At 44.9% G+C, this 15,241-nt stretch overlaps 1 protein-coding gene and 1 non-coding gene across 3 annotated transcripts in view; one reads left to right on the forward strand and one right to left on the reverse strand.

The window, feature by feature from the left end:
* Window positions 1–284: 284 nt before the first annotated feature.
* The window catches only part of PNPLA1 (patatin like phospholipase domain containing 1), a 34,323-nt gene continuing 19,366 nt past the window's right edge, over window positions 285–15,241 (reverse strand). The window contains exons 3-8 of one of the 2 annotated variants that reach the window (XM_006907428.1): window positions 13,784–13,849; window positions 12,351–12,560; window positions 11,352–11,412; window positions 4,258–4,836; window positions 1,843–1,918; window positions 285–414 (exon numbers count right to left, since the gene is read on the reverse strand). In XM_006907428.1, the coding sequence (XP_006907490.1) occupies window positions 285–414; window positions 1,843–1,918; window positions 4,258–4,836; window positions 11,352–11,412; window positions 12,351–12,560; window positions 13,784–13,849 (1,122 nt within the window). Of the gene's footprint in view, window positions 415–1,842; window positions 1,919–4,257; window positions 4,837–11,351; window positions 11,413–12,350; window positions 12,588–13,783; window positions 13,850–15,241 lie in introns of both variants that reach the window. The other variant, XM_025043660.1, reaches the window with a different exon arrangement.
* On the forward strand, window positions 734–852 carry LOC112476172. Its single transcript, XR_003044978.1, has one exon. It is a non-coding gene; the product is annotated as a 5S ribosomal RNA (ribosomal RNA).

Raw genomic sequence — 15,241 nt, forward strand, 5'->3', positions numbered from 1 at the left:
GCAATTTCCATAGCTGACTTCATTAAATGCTCACAACAACCTTATGAGCTGCTGTTATATCTATTTTACAGATCAGGAAATAGAGACTCAGAGAGACTACATGTCCCAAGCGTGCTCACTGAGCGAGACTATGGAAATGGGGGATTTTATATTGGGTGCGTCCAATTCCAAAGCCCAGCTTCTAACCCCTACTACTGACCCCCCTTTCACCCCTTGTAATCTTCCTATAGACCATTCCCAAAGCCACTCCTCTCTGTGGAATTAAAAAAAAACATTAGTCATGCTCACTGCGCTTTGCTGCCCGATTTTTTGGATCGTGGATGTCTTAGGAAGCCTTTTCTGGTGCCACTTGTCTTTTGTTTGTTCTTCATGAATACCTTGCTCACCCAATTGGAGTCTTCAGGAGGGCTCACCCTGGGCAAAGAGATGAAGTGGTTTGTTAATGACCTGCTCTGCTCCAGCTCAGAAGGTATCAGACACACCAATGCTGTGATTCTCAGCCCTGGCTAAGCATCAGAGTTCCCCAGCGACCTTTATTTTGTAATCAATGAATATTTATCTGTGTAACATCATGCCAACTAGTCAAATGAAACTCAAACTTTTGTATAGTTATATGTCAATGCAATAAAGTTTAAATCATGTGAACAAAATGTGGAATTTAGGCCCAGGCACAAAATTATTAAGTTCATGTAAACTCTTTCAAAAGTTTTATAATTAAAATGATACTTAATGGGTCTACAGCCATGCTACCCTGAACAAGCCCGATTCCGTCTGATCTCGGAAGCTAAGTAGGGTCGGGCCTGGTTAGTACTTGGATGGGAGACCACCTAGGAAGACCAGGTGCTGTAGGCATAAAAAATAAAAAAATAAGGGATTGTAAGCTGACAAGGTCCTTTCAATCTGTGAGGTCAACCAAGGGTTACCTCGCCTAAAATAAAAAAATTATACTTAATGGAAGAAGCAGGTATATTTTAATATACTTGACATAATATGATGCGATATGACATGATATGATATGGAGTGGGAACATCAAAAGTAAGAGTGCCTCAGGCTCTGCTCTCCCAATATCACAGAGGAACCCAGTCACTGCCGGAGCTGCCCCAAGGCAGGAAGGGATGACGTTGGTGGGCAGAAACACTCTTGACCCACCCTCTGATCTCCTGCTGGTGCCTTCCACTGGCTAATCCAACCAGCATCCAGCCAGTAAGGGAGTCTGGGTAATGTGGTTCCCAGGGAGCTTAAAAATATAGAGATCTCTGGGTCCTCTCTTAATGACTGCAAAGATAATAATGGAGTACACGTTACATAACCTTGACAATTGATGTGCATTATAAGAAAGATTTTCTGGGGACATCCCACAGCATAGAAATATTAGCTTCTTTATCATGCTGATAGAAAATAATTTAGATTAAGGGAAGCTTTTGGTAGAGTTCCTCAATTCATACTGTGCAGTGGCTACCTAAGGCTAGAATGCAGCACGCCTGCTATCTCTCTTGAACTGAGACATCACCAGAGAGTAAGATACTAGGGGGTGGCATGTTCTCACTGCACTCAGAGAAGGTGCATTCCCCAGTGTGCACAGCAGGCAGCTGAAGAGAATGACATTGTCAGCATGAATAGGCTGATTTCCCACACATTGCCTCCACTGAAGAAGAGAGAAGAGGGAGGCGTGGCTTGTGAAATGTAAAGGGGCGAACTGTAACACACAAACTAAAAAAGCATCCCAGTGTTCCTAGGGCGGCTAAAGAGATGGAAATGTCACTTGGCTCCCCCTCTCCGTCCCCCCATCCCATCCCTCCCCATTAAAGGAAAGTATGTGATCTCAATTAAGGAGAAACTTACATGGCATAAGGCTTGCTGGTGGTTTCCTTCACATTAACTAGCGGCACAGTTTTTGGATTTGAAGAGGTAAGAGGAACTATAGCCAAAAGTAAAAATATAGGAGACATGAGTGAAATGAGGTGGGGGAGGCATACTTAGTCATTTTTGACATATAACAATAGGAAGTAAGCAAGAGTGTTTAGAAGGAGTAAAAAACTGTCTTATTTTCAAATTCTCATATTCAGGACCAGAATTATATTGTTGGATTTAACAATGATGCAGTGGCATCTGTGGAAGGATAGATGTTGACCTTCGATAGAATATTATCAACAATTCCCTCACAAAAAACAGTCATATTAGAGAAAGTTTCAGAAACATACCCCACAGGGGCTTGAATCTTCCATTACTTGCTTTATATAATGCCTTTTTCTTTTTTTATTGGAATAGAAAGTATTGATAATTTTATGATCATTCTTTTTAAGTAAGCTCTTTCCATGTTTTCAGAGTGTGGGGATATGTAATATATGTAGATTAATTATGTAATTATGTAATACATGTAAAAAATAATATAGAATATATTTAGATTCCTCTACTCGAAGTTCTTTCATTTGGGGCCTGGTGGCTAATCCCAAATCTAGTTGCAGTTCTTTTGTTTATGAATTTTGCTAGGACTCTTTGCAACACCCCACCCTCAACAATATGGCCCTCATAAATGACTGATAACACTAATCCCTGGGGAGGTTCCTCTCTGCCCACCTCTCACCTCTGGCCTAGGATGTTGCTGTAGAGGCTCAGCTGGAGGCTATAACAGGATTTTCAGTCTCATTAAGGAGCAGATAATTCTTTGTCATAAGGACCCTCCTGTACATTGTAGGATGTTTAGCAATATCTTTGACTTCTACTCATTAGATGTCATCTACTAGGTGACAACCCAAAATGTCTCCTGGGGGTGAAATTGCCCCAGTTTGGAACCACTGGGCTATCTTTACCCTTCACCCACTCCCAGTATGAGTGAGGAATGCCAACTCCAGGCCCAGGATTGCTCAGGCATCTGAAGATGGCTACCTTTAGGCAAAGGTGCGATAACATAAAAATAAATGTACTTTATTTAACAGGAAATAAGAGAGCACATGAAACACTTTGACCAATTTTCTGACTCTTAATGTTCTTATATTTTAGTTTCATTGTGATCAGAAGAATCAAAGTAATCCTATTCCAGAGAAAGGGTCATCCGTTACTTGGGCCAGATCTGAAAAGGAGGAAAGCTTGCTAATCTTTCTGTTTGCCACTGTTTACCATAACAACCATGGAAATGTGGCTGATGGACCATAAGGACCCTACAACCTGGCTTCCTTCCATCATTTGGAGCCCTCTTCCTTTGCCACCACCCTGACCATCTACAGTGGCCACACCCGCACCCTCTTCATCCTGAATGTACCTTGCACTTTCCCTTCTGCACCTGAGCTCGTAGAGTAAACAAAATCTGAAATGCGCTTTCTACTCCATCCAATCCCATCGCACAGACCATGACTGTCAATATCCTGCCTATTTCAGCTCGCTTGTCACCCCCAGGAAACCTTCCTTATTTCCCCAGAAAGAAGTGATCTTATTCTCCGTGAATACCCCAACATGTTTTTGTTAGTTATATGGTACTTAATAATTCATCTTGTATTTTTGAGGTAGGTATCCATGTTATCCCTTCTTTTGGAGGGTAGATTTCCTGAGAGTGAGGAATTGAGAACAGTTTGTCTTTGCGACCCCTACAACTGTGCTTCTCAAACTGTCTGCAGCAAAGAACCAGTTTTTAAAAATCTTACTTACGATCCATAATGGACTAGTAGTTTTGTGAAATATAGTACAAATGAATTAGTAGGAAAACTCTTGGATACCATGGCAATATGTTTTTGCTATAAACATTTCTAAATGCTTCCTCTCAATTTCTGTGTTCTTTTCAGTGTGAACTAGGAACAAATAGGGGACTGGCACTGATCCACAGACCACTTTGAGTAGCACTGCCCCGGCACAACGGCTTTCACAAGAAAAATCTACCAGAACAGCAGTTTTCAAATGTGAGCAGACAAAACAATCACTTGGAAGCCTTGTAAAAACGACAGCTGGGTCCCACCCGCAGAGCCTGTGATTTAGCAGGTCTGTGGTGGGGCCTGAGAATTCTCATTTCTAATACGTTCTCAGGTGATGTTATTGTTGCTGGTTGGGGACTACACTTTGAGAATCACTGGACTAAAGAAATGAACAAATGTCAAGCAAACTGTTCTTTTGTGGTATCCTGTCCTCATAACGGGTCGAGCCGCTAGAGCTAACTGCTAACTTCTTCGATGCAGCTCTCTAAACCAATGGTCATCAGCCACCATGTTGACACATTTGCTGGGGGGGCTTCGAACATGGAGAAGCCTTAAGAAGCCAGGGGGTTCGTACCTTGGGGCTGATCTGAGCCTAGTTCCTCCACAGCGGGTTGTGCAGGTGATGCTGAAGAACATCGGGGCAATGTTTGATGTGCCTCCACAGCTGAAGGCTCCAGGGGTGGCCTGGGTGACATAGGTGACTGGGAGGGTGGGGATCTGGGTGGTGATCCAGTTGGTTGTACCTGCTGTTGTGGTGACACAGGTGTTGAGATGGGTCGTCGGTGCACAGCTGGCAGTGATACATGTGGCAAGTCAGTTGGAGAATGTGATGGTGATGAGGCCCGTGGCAATGCAGGTGACTGCTCAAATGAAGAAACAGGTGGTGAAACAGTTGACTCCACAGGCCACCCACATGTAGATTCAGGTGTCTGCATAGGTGGGGACGTAGGTGGACCATGGCCACTGCTTCCTTCCCCTGTGGGAGCCCATTGTGTATGAAGTTGTGTGGATTCTTCCGGACTGGCCTGTTCTGTTTGGAGGCTTGGTTGACTGTGTTCGGGGCACTCACTGCCAAGGGCGAGTTCTATTTGGCAGTACACTTCTACCCGGGGGAAAATCACTCTCTTGGAGGGAGAATTAAGGTAAGCAGCGTCTAGGAAAAACAATAGTATGGATGGCATTACTAACGCCTGGCATCAGCATGACATTTGCAAAAAATAGTTTTTCAAATTATTTTCATAAACAGAATTAGTGCTCATCAATGGTATTGCTGTACTTACTTGGATTTATATTGAGTATTAGGTTATGTATCAATTCACTTATTCAGTGGATATTTATTGAGCATCTATACGTGCCAGGCATTATACCAGGCACTGAGGAGGTGCAGGAGACAAAAACAGGCGAGATGGTCGCTGGTCTCTTGCAGCTTACAGTCCAGTGTGAGGGCAGGCACTGACCACCCAAATAATCTCAAGTTTTAACAAAGACAAGTGCTAAGCAAGAGAAGAACATGGTCCTAAGAGAGAGGGAAGCAGGGAGGACTTAAATGAGAGGCTTCCTTGAGGGAGTGACATTTAAACTGAGATCTGAAGGGCAAGTGGTCCAGCGGATGGTAGGGGTGGGGTAGAGAGGAACATTTCAGACAGAGGGAACCGCATGCACAAAGACCACAGGTTCGAAGGAGCACCAGGACATTTAGGGCCTGAAAGGTAGTGTGGCTGGAGCAGGGGTGGGGCACAGAAGTGGAAGATGGGTTCGAAGAGGCCAAGGGACCAGATCACGCCAGGGCTTATAGGCAGCACTGAGGACCCCGGTTTTCATGGAGACCGTGAAGACATATAGGCAAGGACGTGCTGACCTGACTGGTTTTGACAAGATCACTATGGCTGCTGTGGAAAGTCACTGACAAGGGCATAGGGGACCCAGGGAAATCTGTCGGGGTGCTGCAGAGAGGTATTTGAAGTTTGCACTTGGAAAGAGATAGAAAGAAGTAGAAGATTCCGTTTAGGAGGTTAATGAATGAGAATTGGTGAAGGCTCAATTAGGGAGTGAGGGGAGGTAGGTGGCTTGCACAATTTAATGGATGCTGGTGCCGTTTGCCGAGACTACGACGATAGGAGGGAAAGGTTGGGGTGGGGAGCTCAGGTTATAAGCTTGTTTGGGGACATGTTGAGTTTAGGAGGCCTTGGAGATGTCCGAGAAAAGATGACAAGTTGGCAGTTGAATATGTGGATTTGGGTCTCAGAGAAGAGATGAGGGTTACAGACATATGTTTGGGCGCCCCCTATGGGTAGTAAGTGAAGCTGCGATGGTAGCTGTGGAGGAGATTGCCTAGGGAGGAAAAGCAGTGAGAAGTGGGAGGCCAGGATCGAGACGGGAGGCAGGGAGAAAGGATCCAGGGGAAGTTTCTTAAAATAGGCAAGACTGGTGTAGATTTAAAAGTTGCTGGTAAGAAAAATCATGGACGGGTAGAAAATATTTACGAGTAATATTTCTGACAAAGGGCATCTATCTAGAATATATAAAAGATTTTAAACAAGAAAACGAACAATTCAATTTTTTTAAATGGGCAAAAGAGCCAACTGAAGGAGCTCCCAATGGCCAAAGCTGGAACAATTTAAGTAACAAAATAAAATCAGACTGAATAATAACCCAAAGTATGAAATAAGCATCCATGTGTCCATTTGTTATATATAAACAAATGATTGAATAAGTAAATAAAAGGGGGAGAAGAGATAAATCTTCCAAGTAGTGGAATTCCAAATGATTTATGTAGACATCTTACTCTGAAGGAAATGAAGAATAATTCCTCACTTTTTCAGTGTAAGCTTTGCAATGACATCCTTCCAAAAAGCACAGCATGAGAAGGAGAGAAAGAGTAACTCTATCATGGAGAAACCTGACAAACGCCATTGCAGCCAGGTGGTCAAGGTCAACATCATGAGTGATATGTCATGTAGATAGCATGTATTCTGATATAATGTGATGAGAATGGCACTTTTCCTGTGTGGTCTTCCTCCTCCAGATTCATAACCCCTGTCTAATCATGAGGAAAACATCAGACAAACCCCAAATGAGGGACATTACAAAATATCAGGCCAGTACTAAAACCTGCCAAGGTTATTAAAAACAAAGAGAGTCTGAGAAACTGCCACTGGCAAGAGGAGCCTAAAGAGACATCACAACTTAATGTGATGTGGTATCCTGGATGAAATCTTGGACATTAGGTAAAAACGAAGTAAATCCGATTAAAGTATTGACTTCAGTTAATAATAATTTGTCAATATTTGTTCATTAATTATAAACATTACATCAAACTATGTACCAAACTATAACATCTAACAAATGTGAGACATGATAATAGGTAAACCTGGATGTGAATCTAAAACTACTCTAAAATATAAAGCTTTTAAAAGATTTAGGGGGAAATGGGCAAAAGAGTTGAACAGATACTTTACCAAAGAAGATATCTAGGCAACTAATAAACAAATGAAAAGACGCTCAACATCATTAGTCATCAGGGAAATGAAAAGACGCTCAACATCGTTAGTCATCAGGGAAATGCAAATTAAACCACACACAGAATGGCTAAAATTAAAAAGACCTACCATATCAAGTGTTGGTGATAATATGGGGAAACTGGAATGCCCGTACACTGCTGTTGAGAATGTAAAATGGTTCAAGTACTTTGGAAAACAATTTGGCGCTTTCTTAAAAAGTTAAACATACATCTGGGCCTATGTCTTAGTCCACATATATCCAAAAGGATTGAAAATAGAATCTCGAAGAGATATTTGCACACTCATGTTCATTGCAGCATTATTCGCAAGAGGTGGAAGCAACCCAAACGTCCATTGAAATGAATGGAAAGAGAAAATGTGGTATATACACTGCTGCCAAGGGAGGCAGAGAGTGGAGAGGGAGGCTTGGCTGGCAGCAGAAACAATTAGCTGGATGTGAATTCTCAGGAGGGAGGAGAAAGAGGATGCCAGGATGAGTTGTAATATCATTCAACCTTAAAAAGGAAGGAAATCCTGTCAGGTGCTACAATATACTTGAAACTTGAGCACATTATAAGTGAAACAAACCTGTCATAAAAAGACAAATACGGTATGCTCCACTTATATGAGATATCTAAAGTAGTCTAAAGTAGAATGATGGTGGCCAGGGCCTAAGGGGAGGGGGTGTTGCCAGCCAATGGGTATAGAGTTTCAGTTTGCAAAATGAAAAAGTTCTGGAGGTTAGCTGCACAACAATGTGAATATGCTTAACACTACTGAACTGTACACTTAAAAATGGTTACGATAGTAAATTTTATATTGTGTTTTTATCACAATTTTACATGTATAAATTATATATTATTACATATAATGTAATTATATAATTATACATAATCACATATAATTTTATTTATTTGTATATATAACACACACGTACCATATGATCTAACATTCAACTCCTAGTACTTATCTAAGAGAAATGAAAGCATATGTCCATACAAAGATGCATGCATGAGTGTTCATAGAAGCTTTATTCAGAATAGCCCAAAGTGGATACAACCAGTTTATTTATCCATTCACCTGTTAAATGTCCATTAACAGGTGAATGGATAAATAAACTGTGGTATATTCATACAGTGGAAAGAATGTAAAAAGGAATGAACTGTATTTATCATGGAATAACTTGGACGAATCTCAGAATAATTATGCTGAGTGAAAATATGCAAACAAAAAAGAGTTCATACTATAAGATTCCATTTATCGAAAACTTTGGAAAAGACAATTAATATATAATGACAGAAATATAATCAGAAGTTGCTTAGGGATTGGGGGCGGGTGAGGGAAGATGGGAGGAGTCACTGAGGGCATGAAGAAACTTTGGGCATGATGGATTGTTCACTGTCTTGATTGTGGTGCTGTTTCTCAGGTGTGTGTGTATGAAAACTTATCAAATTGTGAGGAGGAAGGGAGAGAGAGAAGGAAGAATGGCAGGGAAGGGAAGGAGGAAGGAATGGAAGGGAAGGAGGATAGGGAAGGGAAGGAAGGGAAGGAGGAAGGAATGGAAGGGAAGGAGGAAGGAAGGAAGGTGGGTTCAGGTGGACATGCCTGGATGCCGAATGGATATTTTCAGATATGGCATCCTCTGAGCTCCAACCTCACTTAACACCCATACGCAACACGTCTATGTTGGGAATGTGGATTTTCAAGCACACCAGCAAGCGTACCCTCCCCTTTGGCAGAAGGATGCTGCCAAGGGAAGCCAAGAATGGAGAGGAAGGCTTGGCTGGCAGCAGAAATAATTAGGTGGATGTAAATCCTTAGGAGGGTGGAGAAAGAAGATGCCAGGAGTTGAGTTGTTGCGGGTGACACCTTGTAAGTTAGGCTTCCTGACGGAGCTGACCCATATCCAGAAAGCAGCTGGGTGGGAGGCTGGAGTGGACTCCCATTTTCTGTTCCCAGATGGCAGGTGGGGATTAAGAGTGTCGCTGTGGACACCAACCACAATTACTTAGGATGTGTCAATAACACCTGCTTGCATCTGGTGCCAGAAGAAAAATCCAGCCCAACCAAACCCAAAAGGATTTAGGTGGTGGAGCTCAAATCTGCACTGAGAAAGCATGTACACACTGGCAAATTGGGAGGAGTACAAATAGCTGGTAGCCAGACAAGACATTGTCTCCCTTGTGAATTGTGTCTGTTTCTACTTGGAGTGATTCCAGGGCCATTGGGAAAACCTGCCATCCTCCATACACTGCCCCAAATCAGGAATGGATGCCTTAAATCCTACTATTAGAGTTTCACCCTTGGGTTTGAGACCACCATTCATACCTGTGAAAATGTCCACATCGGCTAAGAGTGGAAGGGTAGGGTAGGGTGAGAGGGCACTGGGTTTCTCCAAGAGGTAGAAGGGTAGAAGAAGGGTCTATTGAGAAATAGGGAAGACTAGAGATGCTTAACTACCCACTTTGTAACTCTCCCCTGGGCTTGTCCTGAGAGAAAGAAGAAAGGAAAATTTCTAGGGGAGAGATAGATATGGAGGTAGCCAGGTAGCCAGGGGTCCAGGCTGTAACATGTGTTACAGCCTGAGATGTGCAGAGGGGTCTCCTGGGGCAAGAAACTGGTATCTGCTCTAAGATCCAAAGCCCAAATCAGGGGATCCCCCAAGCCCCAAGTCCCCAGCCTGCACTGTCACTGAGGAAAGACCGAATGGGCTCCCCAGCTGGTGGAAGAAAGGACCTTTGGCTCCAGCTAGCCCCTCCTATTCTGATGCCTCATCTCTACCCTCCACTGATACTCCCCAGGTCCTTCACCTTTTGGACACCTGGGGCTCACTTTTTACAGCTGTTACCTGTGTAAATGTGGAAGATGGGGAAGTTGTCAGAAGAGAGTCAGGGTTAGTATGTCTTGCAGAGAGGTGAGAAGAGGGGCCTGTTTCTGAGGTCAGAGAGGGCAGTGGACTATATTGTCTGGCAAGGACACAGGTAGGGGTCAGGAACCAGGATCTAAATCTTTCTTACGGACTAAGAGATCAAGACTCAGAGATGGGGAATGATTCCCCTGAGCTCATACAGCTGGAGGGATGAGGGCCCTGGCCCAGGCTACTTGCCTCCAGAGCTCACATTCTCTCCATCCTGCTCTCCTATTCCCCACCCCCACTCACATCCCCACCTTGTTGGGTGAAAGGACCCAGGAGAAAGTAAAGAGTTAGAACAAGGGGAGCTTGGGAACGCAAGAAGCAATATTGAAGGGGGAAAAAAAAATGAATGTATCCTAAGGGAAAAACTTCATTCAACCCCTAACCTCACCTCCAAAATATTTTTTAAAAAATTATATACACAAGAACACCATAGCATTACTTATAATAGTGAACATTTAGAAACTCAAGGGAATGACCAAGCTAAGTTTTCTGTACAACTGTGATGAAATATAAAACTGCCAAAAAAGACTATTATAAAGCCATACAGCAATATAGAAAAAACATAATATCACACAGATAAAATACCCTTTGATTCAGGAATCTCCTTCTCTGGAAATACATTCCATGGAAAAGAACATAACTCTAAATATGAAAAAGCTTTTTCTCTTTCCTTTTAACAAAGATGTCCGCCATGGCCTTCATCAAGTTAGAGAATATAATACATGTCATTAGAATCTTTCTTCTACCAACTGATGCACAGAGGATACACAGGTGTGGGGACCACAATTTCCAAACCAACACAGGGCAAGGGCTCTTTCTCTCTCATTTGTTGATCAATGTGTCATTTGAAGTCTTATACAAATGTAAATTAGTCACATTTAGTTCTATATTAACGATAGTTTCATTGGAAAGAGTATAAATATGGAAGAGAATGAAAATGGAAGGTATGAGCTATGTATTTCCTAAATATAGTTATTAAATCCAGAAATATATTTGTATACGAGCCCTAGACACTGTCCCATCAGTTAACCTAAAAGCTCCCTTTGCACGAAAATCCTTATTTCTGGCCAGAGTGGCCTGTCCTGGACAATGCAGGCTGTCAGGTCCTGCACCCATTTCTGGCTCTCCTGAGTGAAGAGCATCTCCAGGTCATAAATTTGGAGGGAACTCTCCTCCATTCAGCCCTTCTACTTCCTGTCTTTGCCCCACCCTCCAGTCCTCCCTTTTCCTGGGGCTCCACATGGTACTTACTCAGCCGCCTCAAGTACGAAACGGCATCTTCGTACCCTCGGTAGTAGTAATTGTGCAGGATCTGCAAGGCGGGCACACCAGGAAAATGACTCAGGCTGAAGCAACGGTGAGAGTTGTGGTCCTCACCCAGAGCAGCTACTTTCACCACTCTTGAGTTTTATTTGATGAGCTCTTCAAAATGTACCTATCCAGCGTCCCATCCTTCACTATCTGCTAAGAAGTGGGGAGTAGCTCCTGATCACATGTCCACAGTGATGCCACGTTAATGTGTTAAACCATTCACAGCTGATCATCAGCTTCCCCTGGGCAGGAGGAGTGAGATGTTTATAGTAGAATGAGAGGTGTATTTGAGCCATAAGAAGAGCAGAATTTGGAGACTGGGTTCAAATCCCAGTATTGCCACTTATTGGCTGTATGGCTATAATCTCTCACAGACTCAGTTTCTTCATCTGTAAAATGGGGATTATAATAGTATCTATTGCAGAAGATGCTGCAGGATCACTCAAGATATTGCCCACAAAACCTTTTCTGTAAAGGGACAAATAGCAAATATTTTGAGGTTTGTAGACCACATATAGTTTCTGTCACTTCTTTTTCTTTTTTTTACAGCCCTTTAAAAATGGAAAGCCCATTCTTTGCTCACAGGTTGTACAGAAATAAGCCATGGGCTGGATACGGCCCGTGAGCCATAGTTTGCTGACCCAACATTGCATGTCAGAGTGGAAGAGTTCAGTTTAAAATTCCTATCAGCGATTTTGATATTATCTCATTCTATAGGGGAGAAAATTGAGGCTGGGAGCCCTTAGGAGACTTGGTCAAGGTCACATAGCTCATTAGCAAAAAGGCTAGGACACAGGTGTGGGAGAAAGTTTAAGGGATGATTTGAGGGGAGGAGACACAGATGCAACTCGTTGGGTCCCATTGGCTTCCCCATTGCACCTCTAGCCCTTGCCACCCTCCCCCGGGCCGCCTAACCCTCCAGATCCCTCTGTCTCTCACCATCAGGTCTGGGGGGAATAGGGCATGAGTCATCCTGGTGATGTTCTCCAGGGAGAATTGGAAGGAGCAGTTGAACATGCGGAAGTCATGGAAGATGGCAGGGCAGTCCCGGGGGCAAATGTCCTGCTGCCCGCTGAAGGTGGAGATGGTGACGCAGTCAGTCCAGAAGGAGCAGGGCTGCATGCCCGTGAAGCCCCCATCGATATACCGCTGTAGGGGGAGGCAGAGTGAAAAATGCTCATCTTGAGTCAGAGGTCTTCTCCGCCAGGCAGGGAGTACGCCAAGGAAATGGGTCCCCCTGGACAAGCCTTGAGGTCTAGGTTCTGGTGGGTAAGTGTTATGCCTAAGGTCACTCAATGAGTCCATTGTGGTCTCTGCACTTCCAGCCCAGTGCTCTGTCCCTGCACATCTCATTGGTGCTAAGATGGGGCTCCCAGGGCTCTGTGGGGAGGGGGACACTGGAGAAATCAGGAGCAAATGCTCACAGCTACCCCTCCCAGGCTACCCCTCCTGGAGCCACTCAAATGCTGAGAGCAGAGCTGGAGAATGGAGCCACACATCATGATTTCTTAAGAAGTGTGCTCATGGTGGGTCTGAGCTGGTCATAAATATCCCCTCTCCAGACTGCCATGGGTCCAAACTGCCTCCCTCTGTTGAGGTCTGGAACCCTTTTCATTCTCCAGAGCACCCTTGACCATGGCCTCACCCACAGCCACCATATGTTCACCCTCAAGTCCCGTCCCCTCTGGGGCTTCTGTTTCCTCAGCTGGGAACAAAGGACAACAAATACCGAGGCTCTAACTTTCTGGGCTACCTGAGAAGTACATGGTTGACATGCAAGAGGGGCTCCATCTACTAGGTGAAACTTAATCTCTGGATCTCATCTTCTCTATACATAAAGTAAAGATGGAGCATGGTTTAGACCTTCCTACTCGGAGTGTGGTCGTGGACCAGCAACACCCACACCAACTGAAGCCAGTTAGAGGTGCAGAGTCTCGGGCCCCACCCGAGACCTACTGGAGCAGAATTCGCATTATTTTACAGGACCCCCAAGTGATTCATGGGCACATTGAAGTTTGGGAGGCACCAGCCTAGATGACCTGAAAGGTCCTCATCGTTCAAAGTTCTAGTGTTGCAGGATTTGTATTCTACACTGTCTGTCAAGTCCGGGAAAATCTGGCAAGTCTCTTGTGTCTCAGTAATGAATTGATGTGTCCAGAGAGAAGCCCAGCCTAGTTGGGAGAGTTTACCTTAAAACCCCAGAAATCCATCTATGCTGGGAATTCTGGGTAGAAAAACGCAATAACCTTTCTAATTCTTGGTCTTCCCACCGAATTCCAAGATCACCCCTCTGTTCTCCCAGATGTGGGTCACAGGGGCCCCGAGGCACCCCTGGATCCTGGCTCACTCCCATCTCATGCCAAAGCACTCACCACACCACGGTAAGTTGGAGGGATGAGGCCGCAGTACACTGGGACAAAGCAGCTGCAGTACAGGGCCTGTGGGGGGAGAACAGGTCTGAGATGCTAGAGGCCCTGGCGAGTTGGGTAGAAAGGGCTCACCTGCAGGCCTCTGGGACACTGCCAGCCTGGACTTCCTTAAATTCAAGGTGAAGGCACTGCCCTCCATCCGAGTTCCACTTTGGCCTGGCCCTGACTAGCTGGATTTTCGGTAACCAGCTTGGTCAGGCTGGGATTCAACAATGATTCATGTGTATCTGGCTCGTGCCAGGCCTTGGCATTAAAGGAGAGTGAGATGCCCACCCTTGGGAGTGCTCAGAGGGGAGTAAGCAAACGGGTGATAGTACAGCGGCGACAGGTGCTATGATGGAGGTGAGCATGGGCATTGTAGCACCAACAGATGAGCACCCAACAGAGGGAGGGATGCAGGGCAGGCAGGTGGGAAGCAAGTTCCCTGGCAGGAGTGACTGGTCTTGTCAAGCAAGTGAAGGGGAGCCAGAAGGAGATAAGAACATTCCAGGCAGAGGGCACAGCAGGTGCAAAGGCACAAAGGCCTACTTTGTATGTGCTTTGCTCTGTTTGGCTTGGGTAGGAGTGGGAGGTGGTGGAAGAAGGCTGGGGAGAGAAAAGTCTTGAAGAGCTGGGTGCTAATAAACCTAGGGGAATGTGAAGTGGGCGGAGTAGGTATTCATGCCACTGCCTATTCATCTTCCACCCCCAGGATCATAGTCAGGCCACACTGTGAGGATGCGAGGATGGGCAGCAAGGGCCTTGGATTCCGGGGAGGGGAGAGGAATAAAATTATGGGATGGAGGGTCATACCGCTTAACCCTTGTCAAGAAAGAAAATTGGGTATATCCACAGCACTCTCTAGCAATCATAATTCATGGCTAAAATTTATATTAATGAGCTTAGTTAGAACAGTGCCCTGTTAGAGTGCACTTTCCTAAGTGATAACCCATTTAGGGATAATTCAGTCCTTTTATCAAGGGCCATTGGAAGAGGAGGACAATGGGGAGGGTCGTACCCACAGATTGGGAGTAATTCAAGGAGGACACCCTGTAACCTAGGCTGGGAGGCCTTAAAGGAGACATGGCACCTCTGTTGGTAACACTCGGGACTCTGAGAAGCTCCAGAATTAGCACCTGGGCAGGGCAGAGGCAAAAGGAGGGGCTGAGCCTCTGGGGACTCTGGGTGTTGAAGTGTTGAGAATGGTGACCAAGTCTTATTTGTCTTGGACTTCTCTCTGTCCACCTCCTCTAACAGTGTGCCTGACAGAGAGGTGCGAAGGGAGGGGAGGACGAGGGAAGAAAAAAAATAGATGGGATGCAGGCAGGTCGACCTTCCCAGGGCCCAGTCAAGAGAAGGAGGACACGCCCCCAACCTCTCCTTTCCCGCCCCCAGCCCCCACCCCCACCCAGTCCCTGCCCC

Source organism: Pteropus alecto, unplaced genomic scaffold (genome assembly GCF_000325575.1).
Source record: "Pteropus alecto unplaced genomic scaffold, ASM32557v1 scaffold202, whole genome shotgun sequence".
Taxonomy (NCBI): Eukaryota; Metazoa; Chordata; class Mammalia; order Chiroptera; family Pteropodidae; genus Pteropus; species Pteropus alecto.